At 41.4% G+C, this 21,147-nt stretch overlaps 1 protein-coding gene across 3 annotated transcripts in view; it reads right to left on the bottom strand.

Moving 5' to 3' along the window:
• The window catches only part of LOC137332471 (glutamate receptor ionotropic, delta-2-like), a 366,170-nt gene that overhangs the window by 127,640 nt on the left and 217,383 nt on the right, over window positions 1-21,147 (bottom strand). For all 3 annotated transcript variants that reach the window (XM_067996343.1, XM_067996344.1, XM_067996345.1), the window contains exon 6: window positions 9,113-9,286. In XM_067996343.1, the coding sequence (XP_067852444.1) occupies window positions 9,113-9,286 (174 nt within the window). The remainder of the gene's footprint in view (window positions 1-9,112; window positions 9,287-21,147) is intronic.

Here is a 21,147-nt window from a genome sequence, read left to right as displayed (position 1 = left end):
TCAATTCTGTTTCAAATAATGTAGTCAATTATCAGGAGTAAATTTGAGGATTATCTGTACAACAATAATCTAGTAAACAGCAGTCAGCATGGCATCAGAAGGGAAAGGTCCTGCTTAACCAAACTCCTCATCTTCTCTGAGGATATAACAATCAAAACATACTGTGGCAGAGCTTACAATATGATGTACAACGATTTCCAAAAGGCACTTGAAGAATTCAACAACAAAGGCTATTAGTTAAGTTCAAAACTGTGGATAGCCAGAGTAAATCTTGAGAATGGATAAGAAATTGGCTTAAAGGAAGAAAGCAACAGATACTTGTTAGAGGAGTTCTGTTGGAATGGGAGGAATTACTGAGTGAGATGGCTCAGGGCTCAGAGTTGGGACCACTACTTTTATTTGATATCAATTACTTGGATTCAGAAGCTCAATGCAAATTAGTCAAATTTGCTGATAATTTGCTCCTCTTGACCGCACAAAAAACTCCAACCCGTCCAAGGATCCTCCAGGATCGCATCCCCTCACCCCAGCAAGCTCTGATTGTTGGCCAGTTCAGTTTGGGAGTCAGTAGATTTTCCACCCTCCCACAACCAGTGAGCGGCAGTAGGGTGCCCGCTTGCACCCATAGCTCACTGGCAGCATGTAAATGAGGCCCGAGCCTCACACCAGCAAGAACAGGTGGACAGTGGGCGCTCTCTGCCCCCTGCTCGACGATTATCTACCTGAAGTTAAATTGGCCCTAATATGTATGTGGGCAAAAGAATGTCCAGAGACATTTAACGCAGGGAAATGTAAAGTACTGCACATAGGAAGGAAAAATGGGCAACAGATTACTCCATGAATGTTGTTGAAATAGCTAAGAGATCTAGGAGTCTCAAAAGCTTCAAAGCATAATATGTCCAATTTGAAGGTATGGTTTGGGATGAGGAACTTTTTCTGTCTTCAAGAGAAATTGATATGTGCCCTAGCCAGAGAGGGATTTTATGAATTGCTTTGATGCTGAGCTCATACATTGCAGCCAATGCCAATCAGGCAGTCAAGCCTGGACCGTGGTGAATGACAAAAGTGCTGGTCATAGAACCATAGAAATTACACCACAGAAGGAGGCCAATCAACTTATCACTTCTGTGTGCTGGTGCTTGCTCTTCAGTTGGAGCTACCTACGTCATCCTACTTCCCTGCCTTTTGGAAATCATTGGAGACTTGATGGTGAGAAACAACTTTATTGGTGCAGTACTACAAAGAACAACTTCAGCAAGAACTATTGAAGCAAAAGAGAGAAAAAGTTTAACTTAAATAGTGTAGAAAAAAGGATTTCAGGAGCGAGGAAGGCGGAATAATAAAAATTAAAATACTTGCATTTAAAATACTTCAAATCTGCTAGTGGAAGGTAGGACAAAAATAATCACATTTTGTCATGCAAGTAACTCTATAGTGAGAAAGCTCCCAGTAAATACTATACCAAAGACAGCTCCAAAAGAACAACAAATAATCCACTGTGAAGGGGGAGAAACAAAATATTCTATAAATATGTAAGTAACAGAAAAAAGATTTTGGAGAGGAAGGAGGAAAAATGAAGTACCAGTATCTTAAGCAAACATTTAGAATCTACTGTGACAGGTGTGTCAACAAAAAATGTTCTAACAGAATAAGAGATTTTGGGATGGAACAAAGTAAGTTATTTGGATCTCAAGGAAGTTTTGTAAAGTGGTAGATAGCTAATATTGTGAATATTATATCTGTGAGATTTGTATCTTTCAGTATTGCTAAGGTATGTAATATTTTTACCTTACTACAGTAACATTGTATATTGCTTCAGTAAGTTTTTTGTGTTACAACAGGCAAACCTTCATTGCATTTGGATGCTAGGGCAAGCATTAGAAACTGCACTAAGGTCCTAGACTACTTGTGATCAACGCCAAGCAAGATATACCAGTTTTATTTATTTTCATGAGCATTCTGATAGCACAGTGCTTTTACAGTGGCACTTGTTTATTATGGGAGAATGTTCGTATGCTGACAAGCCAGATTTAAAATATTAATCTCAGTTGATTTATAATGGTGGCAGAATCATAGATCCACTAAAAAGTAATTCTTCAATTCTGTATTGTGATCAGGGAGTTGGGATTTAATGGTGTAAATATGTAAAGTCAATATACAACTGCCCTTCATCGACAATCCAAGTTAAATGAATTCCAATGTAAAAGCACCTTTAGTGATTCTTACCAGTAAAACTGTATATTCTGGTAAAGCACAAAGAGCAGACCAATAGTCTGAATAAGTAGCCCTTCAATTGTTTCTGGAATTTTCCACTTGTATGTTAGAAGATGGTTTTTATTTATGATTAGGTATTCTATCTATTCCTCAAAATCAATAAGGTTCTTAAAACATTAAGGCCAAGTGTTCATAAATTTATGAAGTACATGCAATAGTACTTAAGCATACAGTTAAACTATAGTACTTACAACCACATCTGATGGTTATAGTTACATGTTACAGTTCTGAGCTCTGTATTCAGGTTGATCAAACCCTTAGAATCCAAATCCTCATTAAAGTCAGCCATTTTTCATACTTTCCTGAGCTACACATTCCTTATCAAAATGTCCATAAACGGCCAGCTACACAGACCTCATCACGTCTTGTTCACATGTAGAGCTTTATATCTTTAAACTGCAGAGTAGCAACTAATGGATATTTTTACAATACTTCTATTGATTGACATGGGTGAAGATGTAAGAATCTTGCTTTCCATTTACTCAGACTCCTTATCTCTTTTTTGAGGTCGCCAAACCATGCTTTAGTCAAGACTAAATGTGCTCGTGCCAAGCAGTATGTTCAAGGCTCAGAGGAATTATAAGATGTCAGGTGGGATCTGCCTTTCATTAAAATGATGATGCAGCTGAGAATGGAACCGCTGCTGTGCTGCTTCTAATCTTCTTTAAAATACTGAAGTTGGCATTTACGCATTATTGCTTTTCTACCTATGTCTCCTAACATGTACACTCGCTAGCCCTCAATTTCCCCCCCCCCCCCATTCATTTTAATAGGCAGGAAAATTGAGAGCTGGCAAGCACAGAAGTGGAAAACCCTAATCATTGTCTTCATCAATATAATGGAAATAGTAAGTTTAGGGTTAACCTGTACTCCAAAAAATAAAACAACTGCATCAGAAATGAAAGTCATTTTAGGGTTAAAACTGTTGAAAGCTGAAAAAATTGTTAAAATGTTTGAGAATTTTTCTTTAAAACTTAATGTGAAACAATATCCATTTGAAAGAATTGCTTGTTTTTATTATCTAGCTATCAATTCTAACACTATGTATGCAGTTCTACTGAAAAATGTATCAAACTGTACATTCAACAGTAATATAAATGGAGCAAATACTGAAAATTCTCAATAAACAATAAAAGTGCATGTGAACTGAAATTACTGTTTGTTTTTTGGTAACTTTGACTGCAGACACTAAAATCATCTCAAATATCTCCAAAACATCCATATTCATTCTTGTTTTAATTATGTTTTTCACAACTTAAAATGATAAAAAGAACTGTTTGCAGCACAAATCAAAATTCATAACTCTCAAGCCCTATTTGTATTAGCACAAGAAAAAGTATACTTTATGTTGCAAGGTAAACAAATAGCATCCGTTTTGTGCTAATGATAAATAATGGTGCACATTATAACCACAACTTCAGTTTATCTTCTGGCACAGTGTGTTTTGGCATGTAAAAATAACTTTAAAAACATCCTATGCAATGAATGTCTGCATTTAGTATTCCATGCAGACTGCAGTTAATTACCAGGCCTTTGTCATTAAAAGTGCCTAATTTTGCTGCAAGTTTCATGGGTTTCTTAAACCATGCTCACACACAAGTCTTAAGGGGGGACGATTTCCTCAGTCGGCTATGTATAATGAAATTTTAAACCTATTCTTTATAAATGTAGTCTTTTAAAGTTTGTTTTTTCTAAAATATGTTTTTTTTTGTTGCTGTAGGCCTCAAAGAACAGCCTACCAGTCTTTCCAATGCCTCTACACAACACATAGCACTTTGCAACTCTCTCACCATAGTTAGCAAGCACCATGCACACCTATACACAATCTAGTCATGGCACTTCCTGGAGCTCCACAGCACATGGTGCTTTCCTTGCACCATTTCAAAGTGGGTTTTGAAGACAAGAAGCAGAATTCCAGCACAAATGCCAGGAAATTGCACCAATATTCAATAAAATTACAGTTATAGAACATAAGTACAAAATGACTGTTAAAAATAAAGTGATGGGAACAATTATTAACAGCAAATTAAACAGCATCTGAATCAAAATGAGAGAACTGGAGGCAATAATTCATAGCGAGGAGCCAGATGTATTAGGGATAACTGAAACATGGTGACATAAAGAATAGGACTGGCAGCTAAATATTGCAGGTTATCATGTATTTAGAAAGGAAGGTGGGAAGAGGGATAGAGACAACATAATGGCAATAGGAAAAAGGGATATAAGTAACATTAAGATAGAAACAGAACCCATATCGATTGAGACAAAGGATAAGAGGAGATCGATCATGTTAATAAATATATTCAACAAACCACCTAATAGTGGAAGGGAAGTGGAGGAAGAAATATGTAGACAAATCTATGAAATGAGAAAAATACATCAAATAATAGTCATGGGAGACTTCAATTATCCCCAAATAAACTAGCAAGAGGAGGTAGGGAAAGGGGAATGTAGTTTTAACAGTGTGTACAGGATTCCTTTCTTAACCAGTACATGAGAAGCCCAACTAGAGAGGAATCACTGCTGGATCTACTAATGGGAAATGAACCAGAGCAGATAAGAGAAGTAAGCCTAGGGGAACATCCAGGCAATAGTGATCATAACATAATAAGGTTTAAAATAATGATTGAGAAAGACATAAGTAAGGCAAAGACCAATATAATAAATTGGAAAAAAGCTGATTTTGAGGGGATGAGAATGGAACTAGGGAGGTAAACTAGAAAAAAATGTTGACATACGAAGAGACAGAACAGCAGTGGGAAATATTTAAAACGGTGATCAATAGAGAAAAATATTCCTCTAAAAAACAAGAACAGACTGGCCAATAATGAAACACCATGGATGAATAAAGAGAAAAGGATAACATTGAAACTGAAGAAAAAGGCATACTCTAAGTACATAGACAGTAAAGGAAAGGATGACAAAAGGGAATATAAAGAGGTTAGGAAAGCAAAGAGGAACTACGCAATTAAATTATCAAAGAATATAAAAAGAAATAGTAAAGTATTCTACAGACACATAACTAACAAAAGAAATATCAGGATAGGGATAGGGCCATTACGGGATAAGAACATAAGAAATAGGAGCAGGAGTAGGCCATACGGCCCCACGAGCTTGCTCTGCCATTCAATAAGATCGTGGCTGATATTAAACCTCAACTCCACTTTCCCGCCCGATCCCCACATCCCTTGATTTCTCGAGAGTCCAAAAATCTCAGCCATGAACATATTCAATGATTCAGCCATCTGGGGTAGAGAATTCCAAAGATTCACAACCCTCTGAGTGAAGAAATTCCTCCTCATCACAGTCTTAAATGGCCAACCCTTTATCCTGCGACTATGCCCACGAGTTCTCGGCTCTTCAGCCAAGGGAAACAACCTCTCAGCATCCACCCTGTCAAGCCCTCTCAGAATCTTATATATTTCAATGAGATCACCTCTCATTCTTCTAAATTCCAGAGAGTATAGGCCCATTCTACTCAATCTCTCCTCATAGGACAACACTCTCATCCCAGGAATCAAACTAGTGAACCTTCGTTGCACCACCTCCAAGGCAAGGATATCCTTCCTTAGATAAGGAGACCAAAGCTATACACACTACTCCAGGTGAGGTCTCACCAAAGCCCTGTACAATTGCAGTAAGACTTCCTTACTCTTGTACTCCAACCCCCTTGCAATAAAGGTCAACGTGCCATTTGTTTTCCTAACTGCTTGCTATACCTGCATGCTAACTTTTCGTGTTTCTTGCACGAGGATGCCCAAATCTCTCTGAACATCAATATTTAATAGTTTCTCACCATTTAAAAAAATTCTGTTTTCCTATTCTTCCTACCAAAGTGAATAACCTCACATTTCCCCACATTATACTCCATCTGCTACCTTAGAGTCATAGTCATAGAGTCATACGGCACGAATAGAGGCCCTTCGGCCCATTGTGTCCGCGCCGGCCATCAAGCCCTGTCTACTCTAATCCCATATTCCAGCATTTGGTCCGTAGCCTTGGTCCTTCTTGTCCACTCTCCTGACCTGTCGATATCCCTTTGCAGACTCTTTGGCCTCAATTTTCAAACGGGAGTCTAGGCTCCAACCCATCATCTTCCGCATTTCACACAAACATATCTGTGTGCGTGTGCGCCTTAGGAATCCGGAAGTCCCACTGGCTTATTTAAAGACATTTGTGATGCCTTGGAAGATCACTTCTAAAGTATCAGTCTGCCTGTTTAAGGCGGCAGAATGTTGTTCACCCTGAGTTCGAATGGTCATTGTCAGGGCCTGAATGGACTCATTTGTGAGCTGTGCTTGAAGCTCAACAGAGGCTAGCCTTCTCTCTATCACAGACATACCCGCACTTACCTGCGACACTATCTCAGACATTTCTTTGAAGAAGTAACAGAAAGAGTAGACAAGGGTAATACAATAGATGTAATCTATTTGGAGTTTCAAAAGGCCTTTGATAAGGTCTCATGTCTAAGGTCAGAGCATGTGGAGTAAGGGGACCCAGCAGTAGCAGAATGGATAGCAAACTGGCTACAAAACAGGAAACAGAGAGTAGGGGTTAACGGCAGCTACATAGACAGGCAAAAGGAGGGAAATGGTGTTCCACGGGGATCACTGTTGTTCACAATTTATATTAACGATTTGGACTCTGGAATCGTAAGCACAATTTCAAAATTTGCAGATGACACCAAATTGGGGGATGTAGTTAATACAAATGAAGAATACGTGAAAACGCAAGAAGACATTAATAAACTTAAGAGAATGGGCGTGTAATTGGCAGATGAATTTTAATATAGATAAATATGAGATGGTGCATTTTGGTAGGAAGAATAAAGAGACCACATACTGATTGCATAATAAGAGTCTAAATGGGGTAGAGGAACAAAGGGATCTAGGGGTACAGGTGCACAAATCACTAAAAGTAACGATGCAGGTTAATAAGGCCATAAAAAATGCCAACCAAGCAGTGGGGTTCATTTCTAGAGGGATAGAATTAAAAAGCAGAGAAGTTACGTTAAACTTATATAGAACCTTGCTAAGACCACATTTGGAGAACTGTGCACAGCTCTGGTCGGTCTCCGTATTATAAAAAGGATGTAGAGGCATTGAAGGTGCAAAAACGATTCACAAGGATGATACCAGAACAGAGAGGATATACTTATCAGGAAAGTTTGAACAGGCTGGGGATCCTTTCTCTAAAAAAAGAGAAAACTGAGGGATGACCTGATAGAGGTTTTTTTTATTTGTTCATGGGATGTGGGCGTTGCTGGCGAGGCCAGCATTTATTGCCCATTCCTAATTGCCCTTGAGAAGGTGGTGGTGAGCCGCCGCCTTGAACCGCTGCAGTCCGTGTGGTGAAGGTTAGGAAGGGAGTTCCAGGATTTTGACCCAGCGATGATGAAGGAACGGCGATATATTTCTAAGTCAGGATGATGTGTGACTTGGAGGGGAACGTGCAGGTGGTGTTGTTCCCATGTGCCTGCTGCTCTTGTCCTTCTAGGTGGTAGAGGTGGCGGGTTTGGGAGGTGCTGTCGAAGAAGCCTTGGCGAGGTGCTGCAGTGCATCCTGTGGATGGTACACACTGCAGCCACAGTGTGCCGGTGGTGAAGGGAGTGAATGTTTAGGGTGGTCTTTAAGATAATGAAAGGGTTTGATAGGTTAGACATAGAGAAAATGTTTCCACTTGTGGAGGAGTCCAAAACTAGAGGTCATAAATATATGATAGTCACTAATAAATCCAATAGGGAATTCAGGAGAAACTAATTTGCCCAAAGAGTGGTAAGAATGTAGAACGTGTTACCAGAAGGAATAGTTGAGGCAAATAGCACAGATGCATTAAAGGGGAAGCTAGATAAGCACGAGGCAGAAAGAAATAGAAAAGTGTGCGGATAGGGTCAAGAGGGGTGGGAGGAGGTTCACATGGAGCATAAACGCTGGCATAGATCAGTTGGGCTGAATGACCTGTTTCTGTGTTGTGGACTTGATGTAACTTAATGTAAATATTTTCACATGAATTCTGGGGCCTTAATGAGGCCAAGGCACAAAATGTACACTAGTACAAGAGCATCTAAATTGTAGCTGGCCAGAAAATTGTGGGCAGAAGGATGTATGTTTGTCATGTGTAAGGACTGTTCATTCAATTTTCTGATCCTCATTCCCAGTGTCTGAACAATCGGCGCAACTGATCCTAAATTCTACCCTAAGGAGCATCACTTACATCTATTTAAAATGAACTGCAAAGGCAAAGAGTGCAATGGCATCATGTATTTATTTAAATATTTTTGCAAACATTCTGAGGCCTTAAATGAGGTTATTACATAACATGTGCATGAGCATTCCTGCACATAAAATGCAAATAGCTGGAAAATCACTGGCAAAACAAACCAAGTGTACTCAGTTAATTTTCTGATTCACCTGTGCCTGCTCTATGCCTGTGCAACCAATACAGCTGAATGGTATTTCTATCCTCATGTGGCATGTGATTTCCCATAGTTGTTTGACCTCTACACATAATAATGATATATAAATGCAAAATCTTTCATTATACATTTTCAAAAGCAAATTATTGATCAGTTAAGAGCAGCATCTGAAAATTGTGTGTGTGTGTGTGTGTGTGTGTGTGTGTGTGTGTGAGTGAGTGAGTGAGTGTGAGTGCGCGCGCGTGCACAATAAACATCCAGGCTAGCTTTCAAAATTGTTCACAATATTAGATTGTTTTTTGTACAACACTAATTACACTAATAGTTAGATGCATATTTATCTAAACATCACACAGAAATAATATTATTTGTATATAAAAGAGAAAAATCATTTAAAAAAACTATTACTGCCACATTCCCTACCTCCATGTGCTGTGTGAAGGGGTCTTTAGGATTGCACATCACAGAAGAAAATCTATGATTGCTTCTTAAACAGTACTGGCTCTTGCTTTCTGACACCGGGAAAGTTTGCCGAATGACAGTCAACCTTCCAGTCAATCTTCTTGCCAGCTCACGAATATCTGCATCATTTATTTCCTTAGTTTAACAAAAAAATGACAAATATGATAATTGGTTTGTTAAAGCAACCGCACTTCTAAATTCACTCCATACTTTTTTTTTAAGTTGGGATGCTCACGCGAATGTTTGCATCAGCAAAAATAACTAGAACACAAAATTCGTACATTTATTGCTCTATTCCAGCAATTTAAGCCAGCAGTGAGTATCTTACCACACATCGGTTAAGAAGGTTAACCTGCATCAGTATCAATAGGAGACAAACTAAAAATAATTTTTTGCTTTCATTAATACATACAAAATTACTTTTCTTTTGTAAAGTCATGTGGCACAATTATATCCACTAAGTACAATTTGTTATCTGATACTGACACTATTGCTAACTACAGACTAATCCTTATCCTCAGAGTTGCTCAACTACTGCATGAATAGATAACATTTAGAGTGCATTTACATTGCAAGCTTAGGGTAGGTGTAATGCAATTTTTATTTTGCACCAACACTAAACCGACAGTGTAAATCCAGAGTTTAGGTCTAGCCTCACTCTGGAATGAAGCGGGGTAGTCTCATATCATTTTGGTTTGACACAATGTGGTGTAAATCCAGTTCGGAGTCAAACCTGGCTTGTAAATTGCTTAGGGCATTAGAATCCCTGGGGAACTTCACCAAACCTCAGGGACAGACTAAATGTTCATAAGTGTTTCAAGGGTGGGGATTTTTCCTCCTCACCTTCTACATATTTACATTTTTAACTACTCTGAGAGAGATCTGCCAATACCTGTATCCAGGCATGTGTGCAGCTCTCTCCTGACTGAGACTGCTGTCGTTCCAAGTAGCAAACAAAGTGCATGTGGTTCTATTCGCTAGAATCCCGAACTACAGCCGTTGATCTCAGACTGGTGTGTAAATTTACCTTTGGAAGTATCTGAGAAAAAATGGCAGAATCTACATAGCAACCAAGGAGATCCAACAAAAAACATTATAAATTAAAAGGGGTTTATTTAAAATGAATACTATTAAAATCATGTTTTAAAATGTATCTTAATTTTTCAGGAACAAAATGATATATATTACTACTATTTGGTACAGCCACAGTATAGAAATTATTACAATAGACATTATATTACATTATAAAATCCCATTAAAGACATATGCCCCAAAATTCCATGCATTTTGTGGCACTTCTTCAGTGTAAAATCTTTTTGTACTTTGCAGCAAATTGGGCCAGAAGCCATTGCCAACAGTTTACCAACCCAAAATCCCATCCCACACCCTCCACCATCTAGCTCCGATATGATTTTGGTGCTTCCCGCAATCTGCCCATTGAGTCCCTAGCCAGTTGCAACCCTACGCTTTCTGGTTTTATGATTATAACGGACTTGGGGTAAATTAGGATGAGAACTATGAGGCACAGTTGTTACCAGGATCAGCTGAAACAGGCAGAAGTGAGGGGCTTCTGAGCCTGAAGATTGCGGAGAGTTTGACAGGCACTTTCAGCAGTTAGAATGTCATTCTGAAACAATTATTTGGGCAAACTGGATATACCTTGGATTTGATCCCCATCCCACACACAGTGAGGGCTTTTCAGGAATAAAGTATGGCATTCTTTATGTGCTTATCTTTGTATGGCATTATTATGGAGGGAGAGGAGGATCAGGAGGAGTAGCAGCAGAAAATGGAGGAAAGGAGAATGAGGCAACATTTAAGGAGGATGCATCCCACCAGCTACTGCATTCCCCAAAGAATGTACAGGTAACACAGGTCCCATGAAACCTTAATCAGGAGATATGTAATACAAGAATGCATTCCACCAAAATAGGGGAGCTCTGCCGCCTACTGCATGAGGACCTGCAGCCAATCTCATCTGCCTGCACTGCTCTGTCTGTGACTATGAAGGTGAAGGCTGCACTCAACTTGTATGCCACAGGGTCATTTCAGGCAGGCACATGGGATTTCTGTAATATCAACCAGGGTGCACAACAGGCATGAATTCATCAGGTTACTGATGTACTTTATTGAGAGATGGGGAATTCATTGATTTTGGCATCATACCAAGCAGCAGTGAGATAGTGCCATTCAATTTTACAGAGTTACTGATTGTCCCAAGGTCCAATACTGCAATAGATGGCATTCACATTGCTTTTTGAGCATCTACAGACAATCATCTCAACTTCATCAACAGGAAGGGCTTTCACTCACTGAATGTACAGATAGTATGTGGCAGTATGCAAAGGATCCTGCACATCAAAGTGAGATATGCTGTAAGTTGTCACAATGTATTCATCCTTCAAAATTTGGTCCTTCTTGACCACTTCCAGGAAGAAAATCATGTCAACAAATGGCTTGTGGGTATCTCACCTCATGCTCTTATATATAATGACTAACTAAAGTGACCTCAAACAGCACCAGAGCAATGCTACAAAGAAGACATGTCTCTAATGGAGTGGTCATTGGGAGGACCACTGGACTCTTAAAGGGGCACCTTCGTTGCCTTCACAGGTGAGGAGGGACTCTGTAGCATGCTGAAGACCATTTATCACACATAGTTGTAGCTTGCTGTGCCCTGCAAAATTTTTCCAGACAATAAGGTCTGGACTTAAACATTCCTAAGGAGACAGCCATAGATACTTTAGAATTGAAGCACATAGAGAAGATCATCAAGCTGACCTTCACTCAGAGACCTTCTCAGTGTCTACTGCAAGTGGCATCAGAACACTACTGTTAATCGAAGTCTTCTCTTCTCTTTAACACAGTCTACCATTGTCTTAACTTTTTCTCCCCCACCTTCAAATAAAGGATCAATTCTTCAATCCAGTACCCATCCTTGAACGTGACAACGCATCTGATTTCTTTGTCCTACATAAGCATATCAACAATCATAGATGTGGAGATGCCGGTGATGGACTGGGGTGGACAAATGTAAGGAATCTTACAACACCAGGTTATAGTCCAACAAATTTATTTTAAAATCACAAGCTTTCGGAGATTATCTCCTTCGTCAGATGAATGAATGAAAAGGTTCTCAAATCGCATATCTTATACGATGTTGGGACAGCATCACACCAATCAAAAGGTGTCGTTGTTATTCAAACAGGCCAGTCACGGAGAACAGCACGTCCCAGTACACTCGATATACATTGTGTCTTTTACACAGGCAGGCAGAAAGAAACTCAAAATGGCAGAGAGAGAGAGAGAGAGAATTTTAAAAAACATATAAATTTTTTCCCCCTTTTTGCTGGTGGGGTTACGTGTAGCGTGACATGAACCCAAGATCCCGGTTGAGGCCGTCCTCATGGGTGCGGAACTTGGCTATCAACTTCTGCTCGACGATTTTGCGTTGTCGTGTGTCTCGAAGGCCGCCTTGGAGAACGCGGGGGAAAAAGGGGGAAAAAATTTATATGTTTTTTAAAATTCTCTCTCTCTCTCTCTCTGCCATTTTGAGTTTCTTTCTGCCTGCCTGTGTAAAAGACACAATGTATATCGAGTGTACTGGGACGTGCTGTTCTCCGTGACTGGCCTGTTTGAATAACAACGACACCTTTTGATTGGTGTGATGCTGTCCCAACATCGTATAAGATATGCGATTTGAGAACCTTTTCATTCATTCATCTGACGAAGGAGATAATCTCCGAAAGCTTGTGATTTTAAAATAAATTTGTTGGACTATAACCTGGTGTTGTAAGATTCCTTACAACAATCATAGAAGCATACAGCACAGAAGGAGACCATTTGGTCCATCATGCCTGTGCCGGCTCTTTGTAAGAGTTATCCAATTAGTCCTCCTCACCTACTCTTTCCCATAGCCCTGCAAATATTTCCTTTTCAAGTGTATATCCATTCCCTTTTGAAAGTTACTATTGAATCTATTTCCACCACCCTTTCAGGCAGTGCACGCCAGATTAATGCAATGGGGGGGAAGGGCTAGAGTGCTGCTGCCCTGAGAGATGACTGAATCAGGCTGGTGGACTCCAGCTGTTGCCATTGTAGTGGGTCCTGTAACTATAGCCCCCACTGCCTCCCTTGGCAGATCATTCCAAATATTCACCACCCGCAGCATAAGTTAATTAAATCTAAACAGTCTTTTAATCCTCCCTCTTAAATTTGAGGCTATGATCTCTTGAAGTAGAATTTGTGATTATGTTAAAATATTGATGTTTATCTTGTCTATACCCTTTTATGATCATGAATACTTCCATATGATCACCCCTGAGCCTTCTCTTCTCCAGCGTAAAAAGCATTGCATAACTGCCTTATTTTGCCTCATTCTAAATTATCTCATGGCACACATGGGATTATCAGTTAACCCACATTTATTAACCCTAACAGTGTGTGGTTATAGATATGTTCACTGTGGTGAACATATGGAAATGCTGGTGCTTTCCCTTTGTGACAGTATATGGTATACGCCTTCTACCTCCAAACCATGTGCACCTTCCAAGTGATTTCCCAGTGTAGCAGAAAGTAAGATAGATGGCTGCTTTGCGCCTGAACGTGTCTCTAGAGATGGAAATGGTCCAGTATCTCCTTGTGCTGAGTTAATAGAGGCTCAGCTACTGCAGGTACCATATATATGGCTGCAGTGGCTGCTTGGGGCTGTACATTATTGGTGCACCTGGAATCATTTTGAGCAAGGCAGCTGGGTGGTAGGATGTTGCCTTGTCCTGAGGCATATCCTGCCATGAACTCCCTCAGCAAATCCAGAGATTCGTGCAAGAAAATGCCACTGAGCAGTAATTAAATTGGTGAAGGCCTGTATAATAGCTGTCTCAATTTGATTCCCAGCATGTTGAATGCAGATAAGACATTATGCTGCAGACTGAAACACAAAGTCTCCAGAGTTCCAGTTGGAGCATTCATTAGAAACATGTGCCTGAATTTAGAATCTTGGCTAAGGAATTGCACTCCAGAGAAACCTGGAGTCTGCATGTGGCCCTGCAGCATTGTGCAGATGCAGCTTGTGGAACCTTCCATAGATACCTCCATATTTTGCAGGCAGATTAGCACACTCTCAAGTGACATAATGAAATACTATGCTCAGCTATCAAACCGTATTTATGGGCAGGCCCTGTGAGGTTTGAATTTCTAGAATCGTAACTACAGAAGCCCTCAATCTGGCCTCCTGGCCAGCAAGTTGTGGGTCTGCCAGTGTCATCTCCACTCGCTCCTTCTTACTCATGTTTATACGTTCATCAACTGCTCCCGCTTGGAACTCACTAACTGATCCAAAGTGGATGTATCTGTGCTGGTGCTTGCCATTGTAGCAGCAAGTAATGCAGAGTGTTGAGAGGTGCTCAGTCCAGGGCAGATATTGGGCTTTGCCACCTTCACATCTTCAACACTATTAGGACCCGAGAATTCTGTCAATAACACCGCCTTTCAAATAAAAGCTTACATAACAAGATACGATAATAGCGCGGAATTCGCTGAGATTGGGATATTGACACCAAACGCTATAAATTACGCTGATGTACGCCACAATTCGCTGGAAAAATAATTAGACTATGCCGCAGCCAGTATAGCGGAGGATCGGGAAGGGCCGGACCAATGGATAGTTCAGAATTTATTTCAATTGTCGATTTCTGCGGGAATTTCAACCTTTTGATTGTAAATTTAAACTCTCTTTTGGGAGTGTAATGTCAAATATGCTTCAAAATAATAAGCTAAGTAATCTCTAATCCCAGCATATTGTTTGTTTTCAAAATAGAGTTGGTTGAAATCTTTACAGAAGTTGCATTTTTTTTTCTGCTGATTGTATCTCAGACCAAATTATCAAATCGTTAAGGAGTTCATGAAAACACAGCAACGCCTATTTCTATTAAATTGCTGCCTCTAGCCAACATTTATTTATGTCTGGCAGCTAATTACTAAAAGATATAAACAGGGACATATATTAAATAAATATTGCCACAAGAACAAACAGTTCTTCTGTAAACCTCAGTGATTCACGAGGCCAAGGCTGGGCGCTGTGGGCTTTCAGAAGAGTGCTGTACTTCACCCGTGATTGACATCTAAAAGCAATTTCAAAAGTAATGTAGAAAACAGTGACCCTAGAAGACAATTTAAGTGTTTCAAGAATTATCGAACTTTTTCCAATTAGCAGTGCGAGAAATAAGTATAAATAACATTCTAATTTGCATTACATTAAACTTTCAAAAATATGGGCTCTGCTCTGATCAATTTGCTCAAAAAATTTTAGATTTGAGGTAACTATAATAATGCCCAGAAGTGACATTGCCTCATTTAAATGCATCCTGTTATGATTCCTATATACTCACCCCACGAGCGCCATTCTGCAACGATCTAAGTGCAAGTTGCCTTCTCAGTGGCTTTAAATCGGCAAGCCCGATCTTGCCATTCATTTGAGTGGGGGCGGAGCTATGATAATTAGTTGTTCAACAGTTTCAGCCATAGGGAAACAGTCTCAGGAAATGTTGCCGTGGCGTAACACTAACACCGTAATTTCCTGGAAATAATAATGGTGTGCACTGTAAATGCGCCGTTACTATGGAACAACTTTCCAGCAAATTTTGGACCAATGTGTTATGCTGTGTCATGATGTGGAGATGCCGGTGATGGACTGGGGTGGACAAATGTAAGGAATCTTACACCAGGTTATAGTCCAACAGTTTTATTTGAAAATCACAAGCTTTAGGAGGCTTTCTCCTTCATCAGGTGAGTCACCTGACGAAGGAGAAAGCCTCCGAAAGCTTGCGATTTTCAAATAAAACTGTTGGACTATAACCTGGTGTTGTAAGATTCCTTACATTTATGCTGTGTCAGGGAGTGAATTAATAGCTCTGATTTTAAAACTACCTGTCCGGTGCGAACGCTGCAGGATCGGGTTGGATGACCGTTCTACGCTCCTCCTGATTTTACACTCCATTGGGTGTAAAATGTGCGTCCAACCCAAACCTGCCCTGTTCCCGCTGGGTGGGTTAGGTTAAAATTGAGCCTAAAGAGTAAGTATGGAGATTTAAGAATGGTACAAACACAGAATATGCGGAGGGGGGCTCTAAACTTCCTGACTCTATTGCATCCAAAGAATGTGGAGCCTCCTAAGGAACCAAAGCTCTTAACTGCACATTATCTGCTGCATCTGCAATGTGCAGCTTTCTCTTGCAAGAAGGTAGAAAAGAGATGTATGTTGGAAAAACAAAGATAAAAGATTGATTTCATCCAAGTGCACAACCAGTCAGTCACCGTAATTAAGTCTATGAATATGCAGCATGCAGGTCACTTGTGTTGACAGTGTACTTGATGTTCCTAGCTTGCAAGACATACACATATGCAAGCACATCTGGATGGCAGCAATACTGGCAACGTACAGAAACATGGGCATGCCTGCGCATTTGGAACAAGTGTTGTGCATGTTTCCTCTGTGATGCTGCACCAGGCTTACAGAGATGTGTTGTTGGCATGTATTCTTAAGAAATATCATAAAAGTAGTCAAAGTGTGAACATACTTACCTTGGCAACCTTTAGAAGGTCATCAAATTTCTGTCTCATCTGCTCCCATGTGTTTTTGCATGATACCTCCATCTGGACGGCTCTAATGCTGCTTTAACAGAGCATATCCTTCTGCTCCAATAAGGAGCACCCATCAATGGCAAACCTTCTGCAGGAGGATCTCCAAAGCTTCACCTACCAATGCAGCAGCTCACCATCCTTGAGTTCATTGAGCCAAGCAGGACAGCTTTAAAGGTGACCAGTTGCCCCTTAAAAGCTGTAGGTGCTGAATATTCTGGACACTGAGCCCGAAGTACTCCCAAGCTCATCATCCACTGTTGACTGAGCATTGCAATATCACACAAATTTGCTGGCTTTAACTTATAGTGAGACTGCAGCTTTCAGTACTGCAGGTACATATAGCACTCAAAGAACAGTGTCCTATAGCCATTGGAAATGCACCACAAAATCAATCCTAAATTCTGTAAAATCCTAGATGCTCTTTTAATGTCAACATGTCAACCCCCCACCACCAACATCCTCGGCAATGTAATTTACATAGTTGTCTTGAATTAGATCAGAGTTCAAATAATATTTTGAGATAGAACCAGCAGTCACAAACAAAGTAGCCTGGAAATTTCTGGTGGGTTACTGCGCGTGATTTGTGGCTACCAGGCTAGCCTGGGAATGACCCCATCCAAAATCCTTTGAGGGGGGGTCATTTGCATAAAAGGGGTGGCATCTCACCATTTATTGAACTTCTTGGACACCTGTGCTATAGAAGGCCAGGAAAATCAGAGTGACACTGTGTCTCTCAGGGAGAGGTGGGAACAGGCCATTTCAGCCAAAAAGAGTAGAAATCTTATTTTTTTTAAAAGTCCCCACTGTCCAGCTGTTGTTGGGAAATAACACTGCGGGTCTCACCTCTTGCTGCAACAAGTACACCTGCATCATACAGACATATTTTACGCAGGCCGCGGGAAAGGCAGAATTGATAAGATTCTCTGGGGGACATTGTCCTGCCAGTCCTGTCTCTCTCATTAGCATTGTGACAGAAGATGCGCAATGCAAGAGCATCTGCCCAAACCTCCATCCCCTCCATCCCCCCCCCCCCCCCCCACCCCATCTCCACATCAGAATTATGGGCAGAAAGGAGTGGAGATTTAGTGGAATAACGTCCCACCCAAATTCCCCAACCCCTTTGCCCAGATTGTATGATTTCCATGCTAAAGTAGAAGAATAATTTCAGAGCACAAAACTTTATTTATACACAGCAAATCTAGATCATTCTGAATACCAATGGGCTATTTCGACTAATTACCATAACAGATCATTTCAGTGTCGCGGGTCGCAGGCGAGTGATGTGCCCACCGCAGATTCTCAGGGATCATGTCATTTGAAGTTCTGAATCCTCTTCTGGTTTGTTACTCACTATTGAATGCTACAATAGCTATTGTTTGAAGGGATCATCCCATCATACAACCCCAATTCTCAGTTCATAGACTAGCACTCTCAAAGTACACATTATGAGTTATTGACCTGCCTGGCTAGATTTTAAGAGGAATTGGCAATCACATCTTATGATTCCACTTTGAAATTCTATATATTCATTTATCTACTTTGAAATAAAACATACTCATTTATTTACACTAACACAGGTTCTTTTCTTCACACTTGCTCTCTCCATCAATTTTTCTCCCATACTCTCATCTGTTGAAGATATTGATTCATGCTGGGAAAAGTTCAATAGGTGCCAGGCACCCTTCAATGCATTGCCCAAGTAGTAGATAGTCATGTGTGAGCCCTGACAGAGACTGGTAGCAGACTATTTGATTATGGGGATATCACAGCTGGTCCTGATCCTGTTCTGACTCAACATACATACATGCACACTTGCAATAGGATCACTTGATAGTAATTAGGAGCAGGAACCCACTCTAAATTTGTCAACAAGAAGATGAAATCTCCGACCCATTTGAACGGTCCCATTCTACTCGCGTCTCGTGTAATAGCTGTTGTTACAGGAGCAAGGTGAAAACTACAGCTGCCAATGGTGCTTCACACAGACACTGAATCTGTCAACAGGAGTTGGAATCCAAGCACTCAAGGCCCAGATGAAATGTTTTATCACTGTACTGAAGCAAAACTCAAGTTCCAGTCTAGAAAATATTCTTGCAGATATTTCTAATATTAAATAACTAGTTTTTTGGTAAGTTTGGGGATTTGTTTTCAGAAATATGTCATTTTTTTGTCTTCGTACATTCAGATTCAGTTTTGGGGCATGTCTGGTGTGTTCCTGAGCTCACCCAGGAATTCCACCAGATATGCAATCATAAGGATCAGCAGTACCTATGCCTGAAGAAAGCCAACATCCCAGGCTCTTCCATCACCATCCCGGGTATGTCCTGTCACGCCGGCAGGACAGACCCACCAGAGGTGGCGGTACAGTGATATACAGTCAGGAGGGAGTGGCCCTGGGCGTCCTCAACATTGACTCTGGACCCCATGAAATCTCATGGCATCAGATCAAACATGGGCAAGGAAACCTCCTGCTGATTACCACCTACCGTCCTCCCTCAGCTAATGAATCAGTCCTCCTCCATGTTGAACACCACTTGGAGGAAGCACTGAGGGTAGCAAGGGCACAGAATGTACTCTGGGTGGGGGACTTCAATGTCCATCACCAAGAGTGGCTCGGTAGCATCACTACTGAGCGAGCTGGCCGAGTCCTGAAGGACATAGCTGCCAGACTGGGCCTGCGGCAGGTGGTGAGCGAACCAACACGAGGGAAAAACTTACTTGACCTCGTCCTCACCAATCTACCTGTTGCAAATGGATCTGTCCGTGACAGTATTGGTAGGAGTGACCACCGCACAGTCCTCATGGAGACGAAGTCCCGTCTTCGCATTGAGGACACCATCCAACGTGTTGTGTGGCATTACCACCGTGCTAAATGGGATAGATTCAGAACAGATCTAGCAGCTCAAAACTGGGCATCCATGAGGTGGTGTGGGCCATCAGCAGCAGCAGAATTGTATTCCAGCACAATCTGTAACCTCATGGCCCGGCATATACCTCACTCTACCATTACCAACAAGCCAGGGGATCAACCCTGGTTCAATGAGGAGTGTAGAAGAGCATGCCAGGAGCAGCACCAGGCGTACCTAAAAATGAGGTGCCAACCTGGTGAAGCTACAACTCAGGACTATATGCATGCTAAACAGCGGAAGCAACATGCTATAGACAGAGCTAAGCGATTCCACAACCAACGGATCAGATCAAAGCTCTGCAGTCCTGCCACATCCAGTCTTGAATGGTGGTGGACAGTTAAACAACTAACGGGAGGAGGAGGTGCTGTAAACATCCTCATCCTCAATGATGGCGGAGTCCAGCACATGAGTGCAAAAGACAAGGCTGAAGCGTTTGCAACCATCTTCATCCAGAAGTGTCGAGTGGATGATCCATCTCGGCCTCCTCCCGATATCCCCACCATCACAGAAGCCAGTCTTCAGCCAATTCGATTCACTCCACGTAATATCAAGAAACGGCTGAGTGCACTGGATACAGCAAAGGCTATGGGCCCCGACAACATCCCGGCTGTAGTGCTGAAGACATGTGCTCCAGAACTAGCTGCGCCTCTAGCCAAGCTGTTCCAGTACAGCTACAACACTGGCATCTACTCGACAATGTGGAAAATTGCCCAGGTATGTCCTGTCCACAAAAAGCAGGACAAATCCAATCCGGCCAATTACCGCCCCATCAGTCTACTCTCAATCATCAGCAAAGTGATGGAAGGTGTCGTCGACAGTGCTATCAAGCGGCACTTATTCACCAATAACCTGCTCACTGATGCTCAGTTTGGGTTCCGCCAGGACCACTCGGCTCCAGACCTCATTACAGCCTCGGTCCAAACATGGACAAATGAGCTGAATTCCAGAGGTGAGGTGAGAGTGACTGCCCTTGACATCAAGGCAGCATTTGACCGAGTGTGGCATCAAGGAGCCCGAGTAAAATTGAAGTCAATGGGAATCAGGGGGAAAACTCTCCAGTGACTGGAATCATACCTAGCACAGAGGAAGATGGTAGTGGTTTGTGGAGGCCAATCATCTCAGCCCTAGGGCATTGCTGCAGGAGTTCCTCAGGGCAGTGTCATAGGCCCAACCGTCTTCAGCTGCTTCATCAATGACCTTCCCTCCATCATAAGGTCAGAAATGGGGATGTTCGCTGATGATTGCACTGTGTTCCGTTCCATTCGCAACCTCTCAAATAATGAAGCAGTCTGAGCCCGCATGCAGCAAGACCTGGACAACATCCAGGCTTGGGCTCATAAGTGGCAAGTAACATTTGCGCCAGACAAGTGCCAGGCAATGACCATCTCCAACAAGAGAGCGTCTAACCACCTCCCCTTGACATTCAGTGGCATTACCATCGCCGAA

This window comes from Heptranchias perlo, chromosome 14 (genome assembly GCF_035084215.1).
Source record: "Heptranchias perlo isolate sHepPer1 chromosome 14, sHepPer1.hap1, whole genome shotgun sequence".
NCBI classification, from domain to species: domain Eukaryota; kingdom Metazoa; phylum Chordata; class Chondrichthyes; order Hexanchiformes; family Hexanchidae; genus Heptranchias; species Heptranchias perlo.
The sequence above is the reverse complement of the archived record's forward strand: the minus strand, read 5'-3'. Positions and strand labels throughout refer to the sequence as shown.